Genomic DNA, 25,529 nt, shown 5'->3' on the forward strand with positions numbered 1-25,529 from the left:
TCAGAGCAGGACTTAGTCACTTAATGGTAAGGTCCTGGGGAGGGTTGCTGAACAAGGAGACCTTTTAGTGCAGGTTCATAGCTCCTTGAAAGTGGAGCCGCAGGTAGATAGGATAGTGAAGAAGGTGTTTGGTATGCTTTCCTTTATTGGTCAGAGTATTAAGTACAGGAGTTGGGAGGTCATTTTGTAGCTGCACAGGACATTGGTTAGGCCACTGTTGGAATATTATGTGCAATTCTGGTCTCTTTCCTATTGGAAGAATGTTGTGAAACTTGAAAGGGTTCAGAAACTCCATACAAGGATGTTGCCAAGGTTGGAGGATTTGAGCCTATAGGGAGAGATTAAATAGGCTAGGGCTGTTTTCCTTGGAGCGTCGGAGGCTGAGAGATGACCTTATAGAGGTTTATAAAATCATGAAGGGCATAGATAGGGCAAATAGACAAGGGGTGGGGTGGGGGAGTCCAGAACTTGAGGGCATAGGTTTAGGATGAGTGGGGAAAGATGTAAAAGAGACGTAAGGTGCGACCTTTTCACACAAAGGGTGGTACGTGTTTGAAATGAGCTACCAGAGGAAGTGGTGGATTCTGATACAATTAAAAGGCGTCTGGATGTGTATATGAATAGGAAGGGTTTGGAGGGATATGGGCCAAGTGCTGCAAATGGGACTCGATCAGGTTAAAGTATCTGGTCGGTGGTTCTGTGTTGTACATTAGATTTAGATTAGATTACTTAGTGTGGAAACAGGCCCTTCGGCCCAACAAGTCCACACTGACCCGCCGAAGTGCAACCCACCCAGACCCATTCCCCTACAGCTAACACTACGGGCAATTTAGCATGGCCAATCCACCTAACCTGCACATTGTTGGACTGTGGGAGGAAACCGGAGCACCCGGAGGAAACCCACGCAGATAGGGGGAAGAATGTGCATCTCCATGACTCTGTTATAATCATTAAATATACAACAAAATGCAGTTTTATGAATGAATGAATGAAATCGTGTTATAGTAAACAACAGGTTAGTACAGGGTTCTGAATGAATGGACGGGAACCCAGTGTTAGTGAATATAGCGAGCCAGTGAGTGAGTTAGTAGAAATAACCTAAAACACACTGTCTCATAGCAGAGAACTCCAGATGTCAAGGAATATACAGGATTTGATGAGCAAACAGAATGGAAATTTATGACCAATAACATCAGGTCTTAAAACAGATGCTTAGAGAGGTATCGAAAGTGCAGAGGCTTGCGTAAAGAAATTAAGGCCATGAAAAAGGGACATGACAAAACACTGGGAGATAACATTAAGGAAAATTCAAATGTGTTTTAAGTCCATCTGAGGAAAAAAGTATAACTAGGGAAAGAGTAGCCCACAAAGTACGGAAGTGTGTCGAGCTGGAAGATATAGCTGAGGTTTTAAGTTAGTACTTGTCAGGTAAATTTTTGCCGAATTAGGTTAAGCTTGGAGAGGCAAGGATTCATCAGAGATAGTCAGCATAGCCTTGTTCGGGCTAACAAATGCGATTTGAATTTTAAGGAGTTGACTGGTGCGTGTATATGTGTAAGGGTAGTGCAGTTAATGTAGTCCACAGACTTGAGTAAGGCTTTTGTCAAGACCTTATGTGGCAGATCAGTTAAGAAGCAAAGAACCTGTGGGATCCAGGACAGAACCCCACTGGTCCTCTCCTACCACCCCACCAACCTCCAGATACATCATATCATCCTTTGTCATTTCTGCCTCCTCCAAACAGACCCCACCACCAAGGATATATTTCACTCCCCTATCAGTGTTCCGGAAAGACCACTCTCTCCGCGACTCCCTCGTCAGGTCCACACCCCTCACCAACCCAACATCCACTCCCGGCATCTTTCCCTGCAACCGCAAGAAGTGTAAAACTTGCGCCCACACCCCCCCACCCCCCCAAGGCCCCAAGGGATCCTTCCATATCCGTCACAAATTCACCTGCACCTCCATCGTTTACTGTATCCATTGCACCCGATGTGGCCTCCTCTACATTGGGGAGACAGGGTGCCTACTTGCGGAATATTTCAGAGAACACCTCTGGGACACCCACATCAACTGACCCAACCGCCCTGTGACTGAACACTTTAACTCCCCCTCCCACTCCACCAAGGACATGCAGGTCCTTGGCCTCCTCCATCACCAGACCATGGCAGCACAATGCCTGGAGGAAGAACTCCTCATCTTCTGTCTAGGAACCCTCCAACCACAAGGGATGAATGCAGATTTTTCCAGCTTCCTCATTTCCCCTCCCCCCACCCTTGGACTCAGCACTGCCTTCTTGACCTGCAATCTTCTTCCTGACCCCTCCGCTCCCACCCCCTCTCCGGCCTATCACCCTCACCTTAACCTCCTTGCACCTATTGCATTCCCAACGCCCCTCCCCCAAGTCCCTCCTCTCTACCTTTTATCTTAGCCTGCTTGGCACACCAGCCTCATTCCTGAAGAAGGGCTTATGCCCCAAAACGTCGATTCTCCTGCTCCTTGGATGCTGCCTGATCTGCGCTTTTCCAGCAACACATTTTTCAGATATAAATAGAAAGCAGAAATCGTCAGCAGTGCTTCGCCCAGAGGCCCACTAAGATGTTACCTAGTAGGCTGACGAAATGTCTGGAAATGAGCCTTCCGGCTCAGTGAGCAAACCTTACATTACTGTCTTTACAATGCCAGACAAGGTCATGTGTACTCTAAATGGTGAGAGCTAAAAATTGAACACATGGACCAGAGAAAAGCAGAGCATCTTTGATTTTTCTAGATCATACATTTCTAGTGCATGAATCATAATGGTTTGTAAGTGTACAATGTAGAGGGCTGTTTGAGTGGTATCCTTTATTGTGAGAGAAATTGAACATAAAAATAATGATCTTGTGTTTCAATTATACAAAGCATTGGTTTGACCATGTTACACATACTGTCTGCAGTTTTTGGTCTCCTTATTTATGGAAGAATGTAAATGTGTTGGAGGCAGTTCAGGGGAAGCTGACTAGATTGATACCTAGTATGAGTGGTTGTCTTATGAGAATAGGTTGGACAGGTTTATTTATACTAGAGTATGGAAGAGTGAAGGATGAGTTGGTTGAATTATATAAATTCCTGAATGGTCTTAGCAAGGTGTACTTGGGCCAGCCCAGATCTAGAGGTTTGAAAATTACAGGTCAGGACAGTGATGAAAGTGTTTTTTTTCTGTGGGTTGTGTGGTGTTGGAACTCTGCATCAGAAGCCAGTAGAGATGGATAGCTTCTTGTGACGCTGGGAAATCAAATGTCATAAGGTGTAGATGAGAATGTTGAATTCAAAACACATACGGATCAGCCAAGGTCACATTGATTAGCAGAGGAGGTTTGAGGGGCAAATAGTCTACTACTAATTAAAGTTTATATGAAAGAAGTAACTGAAAGATGAAATGAACAGATTAGAAAAATGTTAGCCCTCTGATAGGAAATGACACTTCCACAAATTCTGTGAGTGGCTCAGAAAAGAGTCTGGATTATTAGATTTACATTTTTGCTCATTCCACACTGGACTAATAGTGATTATTAATAAGGGAGGAAGCTTTACCTCCTTCATACTTGGACCTTGTCTTTGCTTTGCCACCCATGTTCTGTTCCCTTTCTATCTGCGAGGAATGAACAACAGATGTCCAGAGTGATCCCCTAACTCTAGCGAAACACATCCCTCAGTCCCTACTCCTGAAGTTCAAAATATTATGATTGATGGGAATGATTTCAACAGCTTTACAAGGACCCATTCATCACAGCCCAACCACATTGTGTCTACAGCAACTGTACATCCAAGCTGTATTTGCACTTTGCACTTTGAATAAACAACTGGCATCATCAGTTTTGTAATAGCTGTAGCCAAAAGTCCCACTCCTAAAAGAAATCCCCATTCTTTCATTGTTACATTTCTATCAGGAAATTGAATATTTTATTCAAAGTTATTGTAATCAAATTGTGAAACAATTCTCTGTTCCTTTTGATATCTCAAATGAAGCTTTGTTGTGGTAAATGTTGTGGTTACCTTTGTAAAAGATAAAGTGGTAAAGTCAAGAAAAACTTCCTCACAAAAGCTATTGAGTCAAGTGCTAACTAACTCAGTTTGAAGAAGGGCAAGCAGAAGGATTTGGAATGCTTCCAAGCCTTAGCTAGGCAACAAAATATATTCTGACCTGAGTAAAAGGTCCAATGCAGCAACTTTATTTTATGTGGGGCCTTCAACTTACACAAATGCTTTGTGTCACATAAGCATTATTTTAAAAAAAAGAGTATGATATTGATCCACAAAAAGACACAGGTCAAATGATCAAAAACTTGGTGAAAGAGGTAGGTTTTAATGAGAGTCTTCAAGAAGAGGAGTGATGGGTACTGGGGATGGGGGCATTTTTGAACTTGGAGAATAGGCAGCTCAAGCCATGGTCACCAGTTATGGAATGATTAAAATTGGGGGTGCGTAGTAGGCCGGTGTTGGAAACTCTGGAGCATTGTGTGGCTGGAAGGATTTCAGAGATGAGGAGTTGAGAGGCCGTGGAGTGTTCTGAAAACTTGAGATTGGAGGTTGACAGGGGTGATATGTGGGACAAAGCTTGCTGTAAGATATGCCAGCATTGTTTTGGTTGGTCTCTAGATTAAGAAGAAAAGTTAGCAATGCATATTTGGTAATGTTCTTGGTTATATTGTAATGCTTACAAGGCATGTTTTACAACACCTGGTTTAATATCAAATTAAAAGGGAAAATACAATGCTTATATAATAAAGTTGTCCAAAATCTTGATTTTTGTAAAGCGCTGTTCTTTCCTTTCGTTTGCAGATAATTCATCTGATGCAGATTTGTGGCTGTTAAATAGTTGTACTGTGAAAAATCCAGCTGAAGACCACTTCAGAAACACAATTAAGTAAGTACAAGGGGAACCTGATTTGACACTAAAATTTGTTTATATCTGAAATTGAATACCATTTTGTTAATATTAGATTGTGTAGCTTTTAATGTTAATTAAAGTTTCAAAGAGATTTAAGGTTAGGTTTGTGATTTACATTATTGCAAATTAATTGGATCATTTGCAATGTAGGAAAACGAGAACTAAATCATAAAATCAAAAAACAAGTGTCAGCCAGTTTTAATAATGGATAAATGTTTGGTTTCTCATCCATAACACATATTCAAGTTGTGTGTTTATTTCTACACAAACATATGTTAATGCTGTTAATAAACTAGAAGCATGTTCAATGTGAATTTTTTTTACAGACCATTTTTGGGGTGTGGTGTTCAAATTAATAGAGCTGTATATGTGTAGCTGGATTGGGATATTGTGGATCTTGTCAGCTATCATGTAAGGATATTGATTTTCAAATTCTTAATAGCTTGAATTTATTACAATTGATAGTATAATAATTTTTAGTAATTTGAGAACTACACTCATTTTTGCTTCTTCTGTGTAAGGTAATAGTCCAGAGAGTTAATAGTAAAGTTGCAGTCACTGAACTTAATCTATGATGGCATAGACTTGGGTGGATATGAGGCGTTCTGTCCAAACCTTTTTAAAAGAATAGTTGTATTCTAAATAGCTCCTGAAAGTCCTGAGCAAATGCTCCTCATTAGCAATGTAGCTTGTATTTAGTGCTATCATTGCAATACAAATATTTTCAGTGTTTTACTGTTGACTCACTGTAGACTCACTTGGAAGCTCTGAAAGCTAGTGTCCTTCCAATTAAACCTGTTGGACTATAACCTGGTGTTGTGTTATTTTTAACTTCAACTTACATCACCACTGTGAAGATGGTAGATTCCATAAAGCGCAGCTGCAAGGGGCAGTGAAAGGACCAGAGAAATAACTTAGTGGATTTGGGAAGGCTTCAAAATTTAATTCAGCTGAAAGAGAGTAGATTTAAAGAAATATAGTGAAAGAGTTGAACAGCATAAAAGAAATCAGGGTAAATTAAAGATATAAATATGCCAGGATTCAGTAATTAAACTGTTTTCTGCAGGAAGATTTGTATGAGGTGCAGTCAGATAATATCATTAAAAAATTTGTTTTGAAGTCGGTGACTAAGTGTTTTAGGCTAGGAAGGGCAGGAAATTTAACGTGGGAAGAAGTAGGAAAATTGCGTCTTGGCTAGAGAAGATGGAAAACACTACAAAATGCAGAGAAATCACCATTGTAACCATTTAAAAAAGGTAGGAAAAACCCAAAGCAATGCAAGAAAACCCAGTAAGTTAATTAAGACATGCGTATTCCAATTAAGACATGTATTCCAAAGAAACATTTTTGGAAGCAGTAAATTACTATCGATCTGCTGGTAATACATTTCATACTTTTTAGTGAATGATTTTATACTGCATTACTGCAATAAAGTTTAAAAGGACTGGTTTAAAAAAAAATACTGCAGAGGCTAGCAAGCTCTCCAGAAATTGTGTTTAAAACAATGTTGATTTAATGCAAGATGAGCAGTATATTACAAGCAATATTAAAATGACATACCATCTAAATCAGCTTTCCTGTAAGGGAAAATTAATAAGCACATTAAGAAGAAATGAAGGAGACCGAAGACTTCCTCAAAAGGTCAAGGTTAGTAATGGATAATTAAGAATTTCAAGGATTTCTTGCAGGAGACAGCTCTTAAGACACAGAATTATTTCAAAATCAAGCACAAAGTGTGAAGTAGAGCCAGTTGGACAACTAAGATTTTCCTGAAGATTTTAACTTCCATGGGGATTTGTAGACAATTTCCTTTCTGATTTCGACAGATTAATGGAAAATTGTACCGATATAGCTTTGAAACTAGAATTCATAAAAGATAGAATTCCCTTTGGAATTATTTTGATGGAACTTTCAGATTTTTGAGAAAGCTATTCAAATCATGCTGGAAACAGAAAATAGGGAAGTCTCTGAAACAGATCCTGAGAGAAGGACAACTGTACTGCAGGAGAGCAACAAAGTATTTCCCTTCTAGAAGATAACTCTTTAAAGAGGCATGTGGGAAGCCAATAGGGTGTGAGCTGATCATCAGATACTAAGCACCAAAGTCAGTGCTGTAAGACAGCATGGCTTCACAGGCAATGCCCAGGCAGAACAAAGGAATGTTACCTTCGTAAAACTGTAACTTAGTTCCAGAATAATGAAAGTAGTGGTGTCACATGTGGAAAGGGAGTGTATAGAGTGGAACACCCATCACCATTGGGCAAGATGAATGCCGATTAACCAGTTGGCGTATCAGAGCAGTCGCTATTGTCAAAGCAGTATTTGACATTATATGATTGTTATATTATGTATTGCATTATATGACTGAAATAACTAGGAATGCTCCAGGTTACATTGCAACACAAAACAGATAAGAATATTGAAAATTGCACACTATTTCCAATTACAATTTTTTTTTTTCTTTTTTATACACTTGCATGCACATTTCAACTTCAAGTTCATCAGCAGAATTGATGAAGATAGGTAATCTTCCAGAGAGCACTGGTCCAAGGACACAGTGTTATGTCTGAAATAGTCAAGGGACACCCAGACATTGGGATTCGTAGACTCGTGATGGAAACTAAGACAGAAGAAAAGTAATCTGACCAGATTCTAAATTGGCATAAGACAGCATTTTAATAATTCCAAATCCAAGAAGAGTGAGTATTCTGGGAAAATTGTGAAATATACATACTGCCTAGATTGGCGAAGTCAGTGATTTGTGGCAGGAATTGAGAAGTAGTTAAGGGTATTATGGTTTTACAATAGACTGTCATGTGAGAAGGGTCTATTTTATGTAGGTAGTGTTCTGAAAATGTTGATGTTGAAATAATAGCTCCCTTCAATATGTTTGTTATGTATGGTCTTTGGTGGAGACAAGGAATTCTACATTAGTCTTGCTTGGGAGCAGGTATGTTTTGTACAGCACCTGAGAGTCTTTTGCAATTATGCCTGACTAGTAGTATAAGTTATACCTATTGCTATAATTCAATAAACCATTTTTGTTAAACAAGAGAACAGTGTCTTTGCTATTGAACCTCAGTAGTCTGTCCCCTAGTACTAATAATTAGACAGGATCCAGACAGAGCAACAATAGAGTGGATGGCAGCAAACAACCTGAAGTACGAGGTTCTTGCTCTTGAAAGATTGCAGCAGAAGATGGTTCCTGACTGGAGCTAGCCTTCTCCGACCACTTTTCTTGTTATTTCTTCATTTCTCGCTTCTTTCTTTTAGTTCTCTAGGGTTTTTTCTTTCTCTACTTGCCTTCATGAGGTAGCGATTGTGATGTTTGCGGCTGGGGGGTTTTGACTGTTGGCCATGAGACTGAACTCTGCTGGTCGGCAGCGTGATGGCTTCATCGATATCTGGAGCAGTATTCTGAAGTGAGGTAGCTGATGAGACACTGGAGCATTGCAGCAGTTGGGGCTCAGTGAGCCCGGATCGTAGGTTGATGGCTAGCGGCAAAGGCTGGCAACAATGGCAGTCAGTGGAGGTGGTGGCAGTGGAAGAGGAAGATGCTGACAATGGCTGTCAGTTGCAAATGACTGCAGCAGCAGCAGCAGTTGGAGTTGAAGCCTGCTTCCTTGCCTTTTGGAGGTCAGCAGCGGCTCTCGAACACAGGTGGGTCTTAACTCAGTGCAGGTGAAAGCATGTCCAGTGCAGGGAAGAGCAACCCCTCTTAGGGAAAGTCCAGTTTGGAATGTCTGCAGGTGCATCACTTAAGAAAGGACTGTAATATTTAACTTTTTAAACTTTATTTCTTTATTTTTCTACTTAGTATACGAAGAAACCTGTAGTAATGAACTCTTGAACTTATTTCTTTATTTTTATACTTCTGTAACGAAGAATTTGTATTTAAGATGTGGCGTATGTGGCGACATCGTACACTCACTATACTCCTGCACTCCTTACTTCAGTATGTGACAATAAAACTTCAACTTAAATGTAACAGTTACCGTGAGCCACATATTGCCAGTGTTGTCTTTTCACAATGTTATTAGGAAGGGAATTCCAGGTGTTTGACCCAAGACCGTGAAGAAATAGCAATGTATTTCCAAGTCAGAGTGGTAAGTGGCATGTGTTGTCTTTTCACTTTAATAGATTCTAGCAATTTTCCACCACAGGTAAGTTGAATTGAATGATTTTATAGTTACGTGTATTTTACAATGAGAAAAACAGTAAATCACATAGAAAAGCTTTTCACTATTGCCATGGTCTGACACCATTTTGAAGTTTTAAAAGTAAGAAGAAAGATATAGTTTAAAGAGACTCCTCACTCCTGAGCCAACCCCTCATCAATAACAACTGTGCTGCCATTCCTCCTCCTTCACCTTGCCGCTTCTGTGCTGGACCTACCAATGTCAGAGTAGTGTCTCTTGCTGCTGGGCCCCCTCTGTTGCTGTGATGCTGCTGCGTCACAGCTTTGCTACCACTAGTACTGGACGCAACCAAAGGTAAACTAGGTAATCTGTAATTTCCTACTTTCTGCCTCCCTCCTTTTATTTTTAACTAAGACTGTTCTATTAACATTTTTTTTCAAATCACTGGAACCTATTCTGCAGGTACTTTTGGAATGTTATAACCAATCGGTCCACTATCTCTGAATCATTTAAAACCCAAGAATGTCCTGGGGGGTCTTGGCTGCCATCATTCTGAAAAGATTCAACCATTTTCAAGAGGACAGGATAAGGACAACATATAGTTCTCTGTTCTCTTGAATGGCTGAAAAAGGCCACAGAGATTGTAAAGTGCAAGACCACAAAGAGATTTGGAAACAGAGAAAGTAATTTTATATAAAAGAAATTGCTGGAGAAACTTCAATCAGGCAGCATTTGAGGAAAGAACATGTTTCAATCCAGTGACTCTTCTTCAAAGCTGATAGCATCTTGGAAAAGTGATATTTATCTTGTTGACTGGAGGTGAGGGTGTAAAGGAGATGGAGCCCAGAGAGAGGTTGTTGATAGCTGGGGAAAAGAAAAGCTGATCATGGGGATTACAAGTGGGTAGAAATGGTTAGCTGTGCTGAAAGCAACGCGTGTCATGACAGGACCCATGGCTAAAAGATATAGGAGGTGATATTCAGGCTTTAATTGTACTGAACGTGATATTAAGTCCTGAAGACTGCAAAATATGGGAATGAGAAATGAGGTGCTGAACCAGATTGGAGCACTGCAGCAGGCTTGAGACAGAAATGTTTGCATGGGAGCATGATGTGTTGAATTGGCAGGCAGATGGAACTCTGGGTTATTTTTGCAGACAGAGTAGGCATTCCACAAAGCATGTGCTTTGTTTCACCAGTGTAGGGGAGCACATTGTCAGCAGTGAATACAGAATAATAGATTGAGTGAAGTGCAGGTAAATTGCTGATTCAACTTGAATGTATGTTGGGGCTTTGGATAAGGAGGAGATAAATGGATAACTGTTGCATCTTTTGCGATCGCATGGGAAGGTGCCACAGAGGTGCTGGGAAGGAGGAGGAATGGACCAAGGTGTCCCGAAGGGAACAGTCTCTGTGGAATGCTGTTAGGGGAGGGGAATATGTGTTTGGTGATAACTTCCTGGTGGAGGTGTTGGAAATGGCAGCTTATGATCCTTTGGATGTAAAGGCTGGTAGGTTCGAAAGTGAGGATCATGTGAGGGAAGAGTAGGGACAATAGCACAAGTGAGGGAATTGCATCAAGCTATGGGCAATCCTGGTCGAGGAAAATAATTGGACATATCAGAGGTCCTCTGCATCGCTGTAGAGGTGGTATGGAACAGATATAATGGATATGGAGACGCTGGGAGAATGGAATGGAGAAATAACTTTATGTTGGTCTTGGGGCTCCAGAGGTCCTGAGGTCAGAAGTCAGCTTGGTATGATTGATAGGATGTCAGGGTTGCAGCTTTCAAGTTCAACCTTTAGATAGTTGACAGAGAGAGATGGAGTCATTGGCTAGGAAGTTGCTTTGAGAGGTAGCAATGATAATTTGAATCCTCATAGTAATAAGTTGGCCTAAACTTCTGCTTATGTTACATTGGATGATAGATGAGCACTATGATAAGCTGGAAGCAGAGGAGGATGAGAGAATGATAGTGAAAATTAGCATTGGAGGGTGTTAGTTACTTGAGTAATTTTGGTGTGTGTTTGGGAGACTTTGCCGAGGAGAAGCATGTAAATGAGAAATAGCCATTGAAGGATAAATCCTTAGGGGGGGACTTCAGAGAGAGATAATGATGTGAGGTTAAAAAGAGAATTCACTGGTGATCTTCCAGATGTGACTGGATAGAAAAGAATGGTGCAAGGTAAATGTATTCAGCTGGTCAATGGAGCAGAGGTTTTGAATGGGGAATGGTGTGTTTGTCACCTGTAACAAAGGCTGTATATATGGGCCAAGCAGTATCAGGAGAGTGTCATATTCACAGTCGAAAAGAAAATATTCTATGATATTGAGAAGGGCTGATGAACTGCTATTGTAAGTGTTGAAACATGTAACCATGGGTGGCAGGAGTTGGGAGGCATTAATAGATTAATAAGTAACACCTTGGTTGTTTGTAAGACTTGTTGTGTGAAATTGGGTGTGACACTAACATTGAATTTTACCAGAAAATATTTGGCCTTGAAGTGTTCTGAAATGATCTGTGAATAGTTAATATGCAAAGTGTATATGCAAGTTTAAATGCAAATTGTTCATTTTTTTTGCAACAGTATAAGGTAAACTAATAAATCCTTCCTGTCAGATCAATGCACCAACAATCTAATCTCATTTTTCACTTGGGAACCCCCTGCAGCCTTAAAGCCTTGATCGAGTTTAATAATTTTAGGGTTTGGGCACCTCCTCCTGTGTCCTTAGCCGAAACCCCTCACACCAGACCTTGTGATCACATGAGGTAAAAACAATGACTGCAGATGCTGGAAAGCAAATACTGGATTAGTGGTGCTGGAAGAGCACAGCAGTTCAGGCAGCATCCAACGAGCAGCGAAATCGACGTTTCGGGTATTACTGATGAAGGACTTTTGCCCGAAACGTCGATTTCGCTGCTCGTTGGATGCTGCCTGAACTGCTGTGCTCTTCCAGCACCACTAATCCAGTACTTGTGATCACATGGACCACTACCAGAATCAATCCACTGTCAGCTACTAATGATCCCCATTAGCAGCTTTTGATTCTCCCAGGCTGACCTTTACCCACTCCTTTATCTGTCCACCTGTTTGTTTCACACTCCCTGAGCTCCACCTCAATCTTTTATCCCTCCAACTCCTCCACCTCACTCCAACACCCCATCTTCAGCATATATACCAGCCTTTTTCTAACTTCAACCAGTTCTGAAGAAAGATCACTGGACCTGAAGCACTAACTTTGCTTTTTTGCCACAGATGCCACACCTGAGTTATTCTGTTGCTGTTTCAATCAGTGGCTCTCAGTGGTCTAAAGGGTTCTCCAAGTGGTCTACAGACTGGTCCAAAATGCAAGTCACTGACACGCACCACAATGGCTGAAGCCATATGAGAGAACATGACCGAACTCTCCTTTCATCGCTTACGTGATGTTGTTGTGATGTAAATTGTGATGTAAATTTTTGGAAATAAATTTTAATGACATTTGGAATGAGTTTGGATCTGGTTTGAGTTAGTAAGCAGTGGGATTTTCTGTGTCTGAAGTTATTAATTAACTTGCAAGTTTTTCTGTAACCATGGCAATTTTAGAAAAAACAGTTTTTGATATTTGTAGAATGCATGGTGTAGGACGCAAATGTGAAAATATAGTTTTAGCTTGACTATTATGCTGTAGGGGTAGCAAGAGTCTAAGTGTAATGGCCTCAATTGACATATGGACAGAAGCCTGAAAATGCTGACATCAGGAACCAGATGAAATAAGATAACCTAACACAGTACACCAGACAGGTGGGTAATTAGGTGACAAAGAAGTATTAGTAAAAAGGAAAACAGAATTTAGCACATCGGGAGAAAAATCCATTCTGCCAAAGAGTCAAACTGAAACATCTTTCTTCAGAACGCAATAGGGATGACGCCCAAATGGGAACAGGTACTTAAGTACGTTGAGAAACAGTGTCCACTATGAAAAAAAATTACTGTCATGGAGTATGCATGTTAGAGATCACAAGAACACAATTATAGGACAAAGTCTAATCTGGGACTGGGATAAAAGAGTCCAAAGGTTGGGAACAATGTTGCTATTATGGCATGTTTTAAGGAGCTAAGAGAACAAAAGGAAAAGATTAGGAAGTTGGAAGACCAGCTAGCTGAATGTCAAAGAGAAAATCAGAATTTGTTGGATCAAGTCATGAGGTAAGAGATTGAAATTCAAAGGTCACAACTTTCACAACAATCTATTTTTCCCAGTCATTTTCAGACTCTGGCTGATAAAGCTGAACATAGTAAGGCTTAGAAAGAAACTGAGAGGGCAAAGGTGGAGCTTTCCAAAGCAGAAGAGAATTGCAGTGACTTGCAGACAGCACTGAAAGTTCTGCAGCAGCTAAATGGTCACATGATGGAAGCAATCATACAAGATACTTTACAGTGGTGATTATTTACTTATTTGGGGGTAGGTGTCAAGATGAGTCTGAGGGAGATGTAGATTGGGGGTCAGTTTGTGCATTGGCATGAGGAAAGGGACAGTGACTGGAATCAATTGTGGGGTAATCCACTGGAGAGAACCCCACGTGATGGCCCAATAACCACCTGCTGAATGGATAGGCATGTGGGAAACAGACTTTGGCTTGTATCACCCCCATACAGTATAACCCAACTGGCAAAAATGAAAAAGGAAGTCCCTGTTTTTCATGAACTGGGGACCCATATGCAACTTTTACCGCAGTAACCAATTAAAAGCCCCACTCATCAAGATTATTTGGCTGGGCTGGTGCCAGCTCTGCCCACTGCACAATGGAGATTCAACTCCCACACATGAAGGCTGCAATAACAGAGGCTGCAGGAGTAGATGGAAGCCAAAACATTTTGGACAGTCCAACCTTAGCCTTGGAATTGCTGTTCAGGGTAACCAGAATATCAAGGCTAACTTCCTCACTGGACAGGAATATGTTAAACTGGGAGAGGATATACCAGTCAATTTGGGTTTAAAAACTCACCCGGTGGCATGGTTACCCAATGGTTGAAATGATCTGGAGATATGGTTATGTGATATCAGGAACTGTAAATAAGAGCAGAAATTATGCTTGATTTAACACCGAAGGGATGAAATATGGAGTTGTGCATTTCTGCTCCTCTGAATACTGAAAGTGATCAAAACAGGACCAGGATTCGTGATAAGCAATGAAGAAGTCAACGTGCATTGCAAAGTTGAAGGGTTGACAACATACATGACAAAGTGAACAATATTGACCAGAATGTGGACAGTATCATGCTGCCACTTGACAAGGGAGGAATGTATGTAACCACATGGACCATATTTCTTAGACTTGCCCCTTTCATTCCTGAGCAGGTGCCCATGTCACAAACCCTGTCATTGGGCAGGCAATGCAACAGTCTGAACTTTTGCTGTTTGCTATAGGTAATGGTGTCAGCACTCATACTATCTACTACTGTTCTATTCCTTGTTCCTTCAATTTGAATGGCTGCTTGTACCATGATTCTGTGGTCAGTTTGCTCGCCAGCCCTGCGGTCCCTGCTGTTATCTAAAGTGGCCGAGAGAACCTCTGACCTATTGGACAATTGTAGAGGCTGATACTCCTGCACTCTTACCCTCCAGTATTCACTCTAAGCTGGCTGCAGAGGCTGGAGAAATTAGAAGGAATGTAGCTGTCCTCTGGGTCCCCTTACTGCCTCATTCAGTCACATCCTCCTGTTCCTGACCACTGACGAAATCACAAGACCCTGTCCTAAGTAGTTTTACTGCCACCTGGTACAAAGAATCCAGGTAACTTTCACCCCCTCTGATGCATCTTAGCATCTATGGTTCAGCCTCAGCTCATGAACTAAACTAGAATTAAAAACAAAATTAAATTAGAATGAGCATTCTGCTGGGGATAGTTGATCTCTAATTAAATTTGAAGTATGTTTTATAGCAAGTGAGTTTTATCTAATGAGCAGCACAGACATTAATTTTTACAATGCAGCAAGTTTTAGTTTGGTTTGCATTTCAAATGTTTTTCAGTTAAATGTGACCTGTGAAAACAGCTGTGATGCCCACAAAATCCTCCTTACTTTCACTTCACAATAGACTAATTTGGTTATGGTTTGTAGGGTAAGATATTTTCCCATGCAAATTACTGAAATACTGTAATGGAATGCTTTCTTTCAAGCTCAGAGACTACTAATTTGCATAAAAACTGTCTGTTCAAGCTTGAAACAATTTTGCATTTTTGAAGTTTTTACTTTCATCTAGGTAGGCTGTAGGATTGATGAGCACCTTTGCTGTAGCCAGTCACTAAAGTAGTAGGATCAGATTCTCAAAGTGTGTTGCAGTTTATTTGGAGCTTGAAATTTGCTGAACATTCTCATTTTTTGTTGATAGTGAAGAAAGTCACCTCAGATTGCAACGGGATCTTGATCACATGGACCAATGGGCTGAGAATTGACAGATGAAGTTTAATTTAGATAAATGAGAGGTGATGCATTTTGGGAAATCAAATCTTAACAGGATTGATACACTTGATGGTAAGATCCTTGGGAGTGTTGCTGAACAAAAAGACCTTGGAGTGCAGGTTCCTTGAACGTGGAGCCGCCGAAAGATAGGATAGTGAAGAAGGCTTTTGGTATGCTTTCATATATTGATCGGAGTACTGAGTACAGGATTTGGGAGGTCATGTTGCAGCTGTACAGAACTTTGGTAAGGCCACTGTTGGAATATTGCATTCACTTCTGGTCTCCTTCCTATCGGAAAGATGTTGTGAAACTTGAAAGGGTTCAGAAAATGCTTACAAGGATGTTGCCAGGGTTGGAGGATTTGAGCTGTGAGGAGAGGTTGAATAGGCTGGGGCTGTTTTCCCTGGAGTGTTGGAGGCTGAGGGGTAACCTTATAGAGGTTTATAAAATCCTGAGGGGCGTGGATAGGATAAATAGACAAAATCTTTTCCCTGGGGTGGGGAAGTCCAGAAATCGAGGGCATAGGTTTAGGGTGAGAAGGGAAAGATATAAAAGAGACCTAAAGGCAACTTTTTCACGCAGAGGGTGGTACGTGTATGGAATGAGCTGTCAGAGGAAATAGTGGAGGCTAGTACAATTGCAGCATTTAAAATGCATCTGGGTGGGTATATGAATAAGAAGGGTTTGGAGGGATATGGGCCAGGTGCTGGCAGGTGGGACTAGATTGGGTTGGGATATCTGGTTGGCATGGACGAGTTGGATCGAAGGGTCTGTTTCCGTGCTATACATCTCTATGACTCTATGATGACTTGCAGGTATATCTCTCAAGCTGTAACTTAGCTTTGTTCAAAAATATAGTAGCAGCAGTCAAAAAGAAAAATAAATTGCTTAATCACTTGCATTCTATCAGCATAGCCTTGGCAGTATTAAAAATAAAGGAAACCGTCCTTGGTTTTTTGCCTCTTTCTGGTATGTGTTGTCTTCATCCTGTTGACAGTTTTCTGAATTCTTAGTGAAGTTCTTAGGTGTGCTTGTCAAAGTCTTGTTTGTTTATAATTGATTATGCTTTTTAGATTTGGATCCTCTCCTGGACCAAAAACTGGCCACTCCCCCCCCACTAAAGCCCAAGTCTCTGCTTCCTGAAGTTTCAGGGTCCCAGGCCCCAGTTGGACACAAGATTGATTTATATCCCCATGAACTGGGAGCAGAAGTAGTTGATTCACCCCCTTGAGAGCCCACTCCAGAATGAGCAAGACTAATCTGATTATTCCGTATTCCCATCCACCCACAATAAATTTTTACCTGCTTGCTTATCAAAAATCTCTTTATCTGACATTCATAGCCAGATCTGTCTCGACCACTTAAACAGCACAGATTGGTTATATTCGGTATCATTCGTGATGACTCAGCTACTGAAGCAGTCCATGTTCAAATGCAACAAGATCTGGACGGTATACTGGCTTGGGCTGAAAGGTCTCGAGCAATGTTCATACCACACAAATGCCAGGTTATGATCATCACCAATAAGAGGTAATCTAAACATTGCCCTTTACATTTAAATGGTGCTACCATCAATGAATACACCACTATCAATATCCTTGGGATTACCATTGACTGCAAACTCACCTGGACATGCCACATTAGCACAGTGGCCACAAGACCAGGTCAGCAACTAGGAGTACATGACCTAACTCCCCAGAGTCTTTCGATCATCTACAGTCAGGAGTCTGATAGAGTACTTCCCACTTGCCTGAATGGGTGCAGTTCCAACATCACCCTAAAGAAGCTCGACACTATCCAGGAGGAAAAAGCCTGCTTGATTGGCGCCACATCCACAAACATCCATTCCCTCCACTACTGATGCTCAGTAGTAGTAGTGTATACTATCTACAAGATGCACTGCAGGAATTCACCAAAGTTCCTTAGACAGCACCTTCCAAACTCATGACTGCATCCATCCTGTAGGACAAGGGCAACAGAGAAAGGGACACCACCACCTGCAAGTTCCCCTCGATGCCACTTACCACTCTGACTTGGAAATACATTGCTATTTCTTCACGGTCTTGGGTCAAACACCTGGAATTCCCTTCCTAATAACATTGTAGATCAAACCACAGTAGGTGGACTGCAATGGTTCAAGAAGGTAGCTCACTGTCACCTTCTCAAGGGCAACTAGGCACAAGCAATAAATGCGTGCCAGCCGGTGACATCCACATTCTACAAATGAATATAATGAAATGTTCTTATTTTGGCAAAACTGTTCATTACTTTTCAGAATAATCCTAGGTTGAAGGCCCCAATGGATCCTTCCCTATCCGTCACAAATTCACCTGCACCTCCACACACATCATTTACTGTATCCACTGCACCCGATGTGGTCTCCTCTACATTGGGGAGACAGGCCGCCTACTTGCGGAACGTTTCGGGAACACCTCGGGACACCCGCACCAACCAACCCAACTGCCCCGTGGCTGAACACTTTAACTCGCCCACACACTCCGCCAAGGACATGCAGGTCCTTGGCCTCTTCCATCGCCAAACTCTGACCACACGACGCATGGAGGAAGAGTGCCTCATCTTCCGCCTAGGAACCCTCCAACCACACGGGATGAATGTAGATTTCTCCAGCTTCCTCATTTCCCCTCTCCCCACCTTATCTCAGTCCCAACCCCCGGATTCAGCACCGCCCTCTTGACCTGCAATCTTCTTCCCTATCTCTCCACCCCCACCCCCTCTCTGGCCTGTCACTATCGCTATCACCCTCACCACCTTCCACCCATCCTATTCCCAGCACCCCTCCCCCAACTTCCCTCCCCCCTACCTTTTATCTCAGCCCGCTTGGCACACCAGCCTCATTCCTGAAGAAGGGCTTATGCCCGAAACGTCAATTCTCCTGCTCCTCGGATGCTGCCTGGCCTGCTGTGGTTTCCAGCACCACATTTTCCAACTCTGGTCACCAGTATCTGCTGTCCTCACTTTCTCCTAGGTTGAAGGCAACCCTGACTTTTTCCTCCATTGCAGAGCATCATTTTAAAACATTTTACCTTGTATCTTCTACACCTGCTTCTGACATGAGAGAGAGAGAGAGGGGCTTATGAATGTTTGATCACTCAGATTGATACCATTCGGGCAGCTGCCTCTGCCACTTCTCTCCTTTCGCAGAACCTCAGCTTCCCTAGGAATGGAAAGGAACGTGCAGTGGAAGAGGGAAGTCTGAGAAATGTGGTTCATGTAAGTGCCAATAGCTTGGATAGCAGAAGGAAATTCTCCAACAATGTATGAGGATCTAGGCAGTACATTACAAAGCAGTACAGAAAGGGAAAGCTGTTCTTGTATACAAATCACAAAAAGTTAACTTGCAGTGAACGAGGTATTACAAAGGTAAATGGAATTTTTTTTTAATGCAATGGAGTAGAAAAAAAGTCTGCAAATTGTTTGAATATTAGTGAGATTGAATCTAAAATGCTGAATAGAGTTTAGATGACCTTACAGGAATACATTTCCATTGGATGCAATTCAGAGAAGGTGTACTCCAGTTGCCTAAATTGAAGGAGACCTCATGAGGAAAGCTTGAGCAGGTTGGGCTTGTACTTATTTCCCTCTGACCAATGCACCTAACATTATAGGCAATTTAGAATGGCCAATTCATTTGACCTGCCCATCCTTGGATTGTGGGAGGAAACCGGAGCACCTGGAGTAAACCCACACTGACACGGGGAGAATGTGCAGACTCCACACAGGCAGTCACCCAAGTATGGAATTGAACCTGGGTCCCTGGCGCTGTGAGGCAGCAGTGCTAACCACTGAGCCACTGTGCCGCCCACTTATGTCGGCAGGAAAATAGAATGAAGCCCCCAGTCTTATCAACAATGAACTTAATGGTGAAACAGGCTCAAGGGGCAAATAGCCTAGTCCTTCTGTATCTTTTGTTCCATGATTTGGTCTTAACAGTTCCTTGCTTCTATTGCTGAGTATTCATTCATGTTTGTCCAAACAGCTATTTTTCTCCTGAATTTTTTTTTGGTTGTTATTCCATCACCAATATTAATTTGACTGGCATAATTACCAGGTTAATTTTCTCTTTTTGAACATGTGTAATGTTTGCAATCCTCCAGAACTTGGACACCATACCTGTCCCTGATGTTTGTGGCTAGCACTTCTGTTACCTCTGCCTTTGCTTTCCTGAGCAATCTGTGAAGCTTCTGTTCAGACTGGGTGACGACTACAATTCCCAGTTTTATCTTAGTCAGTGGCTTGGCAATCTCTTTGTTTATTGTAGTTTGGCAGTGTCCTTATTTTGTAACCCCAGCTATTCATTCTGCCTCCACCAGTAGACCTTTATTTTATTCCCTAATCAACCCAATTGCTCATAGGGAAATTCTTTTATTGTTTGTATGTCTGTAAAGACTTTTTAGATAATCTCCTTTGTTACTTTCTTACCTATTCGTATGCTTTTGCTTTGTCTCCACTCATCTTTTTTCTTTTGTGCTTTATAATTCAGGCTAGTTGTCCCTTGTATTATCAATACAGTATATACTGCTCACATTTGACATTGTCTCCTATTCTACTTCATCCTATCTGAACCCATTGGTCAGTAGGGAGCTCTGATACAGTTGCTCTCCCCTTTCCCCTCAAGGTATAATCAAGAGGTAGGCATTGGAAAAAGAGAGATGCCTTAGTGGTGTTGAGCTGGAGGAGGAAGCAGAGACACAGGGATTAGACTGGCATAATTACCAGGTTAATTTTCTCTTTTTGAACATGTGTAATGTTTGCAATCCTCCAGAACTTGGACACCATACCTGTCCCTGATGTTTGTGGGTAGCACTTCTGTTACCTCTGCCTTTGTTTTCCTGAGCAATCTGTGAAGCTTCTGTTCAGACTGGGTGACGACTACAATTCCCAGTTTTATCTGATATGGCTGAGTTTTATCTGATATGGCTGAGTTTGGAAAGAGGTTGATGTTTTAAAATGCACACATTATTTTACCTGGAGTCTTGTTCAGCCACAGCAAATTGTTCAGGGAAGAATGAGAACATTGGCTAGAGAATGGAATTTGTGACAAAGATAGAGTTCAATAATTTCTGGAAGCTTAAATTTGAGGATGTCTGATCAGTAATATGGTAATTCAGAGATAGTGGTGAAAGAGAGCTGGCTGATGTCATATAAATATGAAACACGTATTTTGGATGATATCAAAGGGCACCATATAGATTTGAAATAGTAGAATGCTAAAAATAGATCCGTGGGCACTCCAGAAATCATACTACAAGAATGGGAAGAGAAAAAATTGAGCTGGCTATGTTGAAGCCGTAAAAATGAAGCAAAATCAGTACGTGACCACCTAGATAGAGATGATGATTGTGAGAAAGATAGGGTAGTCAGCTATGTTAAAAGGTGTGGGCAGTTAAGACTGAAGTATAATATACCTTTGCAGTTGTAGATGTCATTTATGATTTTGATAGTATTACAATATAAACTTCAGAACATTATTATCTAATCATGGATTGAAAGAATTAGCAATAACTCTTTCTGGAATAAACTTGCTTGAGATGAAAGGGACAAGGTGAGACAGTTAAAACTAATTGAAAGCAATTGTCCATCCCTAGGAAAAGAAGTTACATAAACTATTTCAACAACTAGGAGAAAGTGAGGACTGCAGATGCTGGAGATCAGAGCTGAAAATGTGTTGCTGGAAAAGCGCAGAGGGTCAGGCAGCATCCAAGGAGCAGGAGAATTGACGTTTCGGGCATGAGCCCTTCTTCAGGAAAGCGACGCATGGCTGCAAGCGTGGAGCGGAGGAACCGGAGGGAGGTCTGTTGTTGGAGGCTTCGGATTTGTTGTAGGTACTGGTTGTCCTGGTTGGGTCCAAATTTTGTTGGTCTGAACGTAGTCCGGAGTCAGTCGGTTCCGTAGGCAGGTGCTGAGGAAAGAGATGTGGCTGTGGTAGCGAGTCTGTTTGAGAATGTGGCTGAAGAGCTTCTGGGCAGAGGAGATGACTCACTGAAATCCTTGCAGAGGGAGGAAGAGAGTTTCTTCAAGGAAGGCATCCTTGTAAGAGGATTCGCAGTAGATTAAAATCTTCTAGGAGAAAGTGAGGACTGCAGATGCTGGAGATCATCTGAAGAAGGGCTCATGCCCGAAACGTCGATTCTCCTGCTCCTTGGATGCTGTCTGACCTGCGCTTTTCCAGCAACATATTTTCAGCTATTTCAACAACTACTTGATAACTGGCTCCCTTATATCACAAGGACAAATATTTGCTCTGCAGAAGAATTTAAGGAGTTCATGGAGTATAGACTGTATTTGAAACAAATAGTTGACACCAATTGTAACAAGGAACTGAGGAGCCAAGTTGAGAGCGGTTGGCTTTCATGGCTGACAAGAATGCAAGGTTCAGCTTTGGTGATTTCAGAAGTGTCATAAATAATGTTACACCAAACTTCATAAGACAGAAAATCTAATAAGAACTCAACTTGCAGAACTCCAGAGAACAACACTGCATAACCTCGGAACCATCCAGAGAAAGAAGCTGTTGGTTGGAATCATAGCTAAATTCCACCATTAATCAGGGAATAGGTAAGATGGGCTGTGAGGCTTCACGTGCTTACTAGAGGGGTCTTACTTTGGTTGCTGCATATGATAAATTTTAAATAATTGTTTCAGTATTTGATCATCTGTGAGATTTTTCTTAATGAGTAGCCAAACTAAAGGTAGTTTGTGGTAATTTATGCACAACAATAGGTATTGATTGGGTACTGTAGTAGTGGCATCTGATTGGAAGGATTCATACATGGACTTATGGGAAGATGGGCACAAATTTAGAAGTTGAAAAATGTCTAAGAGCTTTGGAAAGGTATGGGTTGACAGGGGTGCTAGGCCAAGGTTTAGTCATTAGGAGGCAGATGTAAACAAATTTGTGGAAGAAAGGGTCAGAAACTGAGGAGAGAGCGAGATATTAACAATATTAACTAGCATGGAGCCATGAAAAGAAGTTGGGTGTTGCTAGTTTTGCAGAAATAGGTTTGAGAGAATAGGATGTGGACCTTGTGAACAAGATGAGCTTGAAGAAGGCTTGAGGTCACCCATTATTTATTGCATTTCTGCCTGCTGGACTTTGACACCAATTTACCTGGGCCAGATCCATACTCAGTTCCCTGAAATTAGCCCAACTTCAGCTATAAGCGTTTTATGTTCTTTTAATCTCAACCCTGTGAAACTATTACCTTTGTTCCCAACTTTTGTTTTCATTCGGGCTTGGGTGTTGCTGACTGAAGCAGCATTCATTGCCCAATTTCATTTGCCCTTCAGAAGGTGATGGTGGGCTGCTTTCTTGAACAGTTCTGGTTCATGTCATGTAGGTAGACCCACAATACTGTTAGGGAGGGAATTCCAGGATTTTGATCCAACAGTACTGAAGAAGTGAGGATATATTTTCAAATCAGTACGATGAGTGGATTGGAGGAGAACATGCAGGTGATGGTGATCCTGTGTATCTGTTGCCATTGACCAGCTAGATGGCCGTAGTCGTGGGTTTAGAAGACACTATCTAAGGATCTTCAGCAAATTTTTGAAGTGCATCTTGTAGATTGTACACACAGCTGCTACTGAGCACTGGTGGAATATCTGTGGATATAGTGCCAATGAAGTGGGCTGCCTTGTCCTGGATGGTATCAAACTTCTTGAATGTTGTTGGAGTTGCATTCATCCAGGCAAGTATTCCATCACACATCTGAATTGTGCCTTGGGAATCAGGAAGTGAATTACTCCAGTATTGCTAACTGCTGATCTGCTCTTGTAGCCATACGGCAAGTCCAATTGAATTTCTGGTCAATGGTAACCTCAAGGATATTGGTGGGGATCTAGTGGTGATAATGCCATTGAATGTTAAAGGTTAGTAGCTAGATTGTCTCCTGTTGGATATGGTCATTGACTGGCATTTGTGTGGCATGATTGTTACTTGCCACTTTTTAGAGCAAGCATGGATATTGTCCACGTCTTGCTGTATTTCAATATGCTTCAGTATCTGAGGAGTGGAAAATGGTGTTGAACATGGTGAAATCATCTGCGAGCATCCCTACTACTGACTTTAAAATGGAGGGAAGGTTGCTATGAAACAATTAAAGATAGTTGCGCCCAGGACACTACTTTGAGGAGCCCTTGCAGAGATGTCCCAGAGCTGAGATGACTAACCTCCACCTCCCACAATCATCTTCCCACGTGTCAGATATGACTCCAGCTAATGTAGAGATCCCTTCCATACCCGTTGACTCCAGTTTCACTAGTGTTCCTTGATTGCCCACTTTATTTAATGTGACTTTGATGTCTATGGCTGTTACTGGCACCTCACCTCTGGAATCCAGGTCTTCTCTTCACTTTGGAACTGATACTAATGGTGTCAGCTGCTGACTTTTCCGGAATGCCTTGTACGCCAGAATATTAAGCATTTTGTAATTTCAGCTTTTGGAACCAGGCCTTTTATTATTATATTATATTTCCTTGGGGCCATTTATATTTGCAGCTCACCAACTATACTAGCCATATTTCATACATTTAAAATTATCAAATGAAATATATTAGATAATGTGGTCTCATTGTTTTTGTCTCAAAGCATTATATTTGATAAGGCAACGTAAAGCAGAAAGGAATTGCTTTAGGAAATAGCTTAGATTGTTTGTGTCCTTTATTTGCCAAAAAAGGTATTTTGAACTCAGGATTTCCCAACAGCTACTCAAAATTATTCTCAAAGGCTTTTTATGAATGTTCAATTGATCTGAACAATTGCATTTATTTTTTGTGACAGTTGTCCAAAAAAGAGTCAATAAATGTTGAGGTGCTGTCACCTGTGATCTGACTTTTCCAACAGCTATGTCAAGTATTAGCAAGCTTGGTTCAGGCAGTTTCCATGGGACTGCCATAAATAGTGAAAATATTTATTGGAACTGTGCAAATGAAATAAAAATGGTTATGTAGCCACATTAATCTCAAACTCAATTATTTAGAAGTTTACATTAGAGTTTTGCTTGATAATTGATGGCTATTTTAATTGGCTGGCTATTTTAGATGATTTTTGTTCATGATTTTGCAAAGAAATGACTCCTATTTGTTCCTGGATATATGAATGCTACTGGCAGGCTCAACTTTTGTTTGTCTCTCTTGAGAAGCTGGTAGTGAGCTACCTTCTTGAACCACTTAATTTTTTGTGATTTGGATACATCTTCAGTGCTGTTATGGAGGGTTATCCAGGATTTTGACCCAAGAAAGAATGGTGATATTGTCGCAAATATTTAGCTCATGGCTTATGTGTTTGAGAATACACATTAGTTTTAGGAATTAACCTTTGACAAATAGGGGCATCTGAGAAATAACAAACAATCCTGAAATAAATGTAATTCAAACAAGATTGAAGTTGATTATAGTCAAACGCCAAAATCCATATCTTTCTTACAAGCTCATAGTTTATAAAAACCCCAATAAATGACAAATTTCTTGACCTCTTGGTTAATCCAGTGTATCTATTGTTATCTCAAGATTCTTTTAGGGAGGTAAATGGATATAAACAATCAGCTTATATCGCTATTAATTAAAACTCAAATCTCCTTGTAAAGTTGCCCTTACATACATACACAGGCAGACTTACAGACCGGGAAAAATCATGAATGGAGGAGAAAAAACTGGAAAGACAATTCTATAGTCTTTCTCCACAAATTATATTGAGTTGGTTCTTGCTGAACTGATAGTTTCTTCCTGGCTTCCCTTTACGGAATGTTTCAACTGGTTAGCAAGAGGCACAGGGTGGCTGTTTTACTTGTAAAATGTCTCTGATTAATCAATTAAAAGTCACAGCTTACTGTAACTGCTGAGGCAAAGATTAACTGATTTCTTCAGGTTTAAAGTAAGTTTGACTGCTTGATTAGAGAAACAGCTTATGAGTCGGTGGGGATCAAAACCCCTCTAACTTGTTCCCAGTTCCAAGCTGTTCGGTCACCTGAGTTTCAATCACATGGTCGTTAGCAA

The 25,529-nt window shown here is 41.2% G+C and overlaps 1 protein-coding gene across 2 annotated transcripts in view; it reads left to right on the forward strand.

Annotated features, from left to right (window-relative positions):
- Positions 1–25,529, forward strand: part of cdkal1 (CDK5 regulatory subunit associated protein 1-like 1) — a 600,053-nt gene that overhangs the window by 50,324 nt on the left and 524,200 nt on the right. For both annotated transcript variants that reach the window (XM_072560914.1, XM_072560913.1), the window contains exon 4: positions 4,822–4,906. In XM_072560914.1, the coding sequence (XP_072417015.1) occupies positions 4,822–4,906 (85 nt within the window). The remainder of the gene's footprint in view (positions 1–4,821; positions 4,907–25,529) is intronic.

The sequence above is a fragment of the Chiloscyllium punctatum genome, chromosome 41 (genome assembly GCF_047496795.1).
Source record: "Chiloscyllium punctatum isolate Juve2018m chromosome 41, sChiPun1.3, whole genome shotgun sequence".
NCBI classification, from domain to species: domain Eukaryota; kingdom Metazoa; phylum Chordata; class Chondrichthyes; order Orectolobiformes; family Hemiscylliidae; genus Chiloscyllium; species Chiloscyllium punctatum.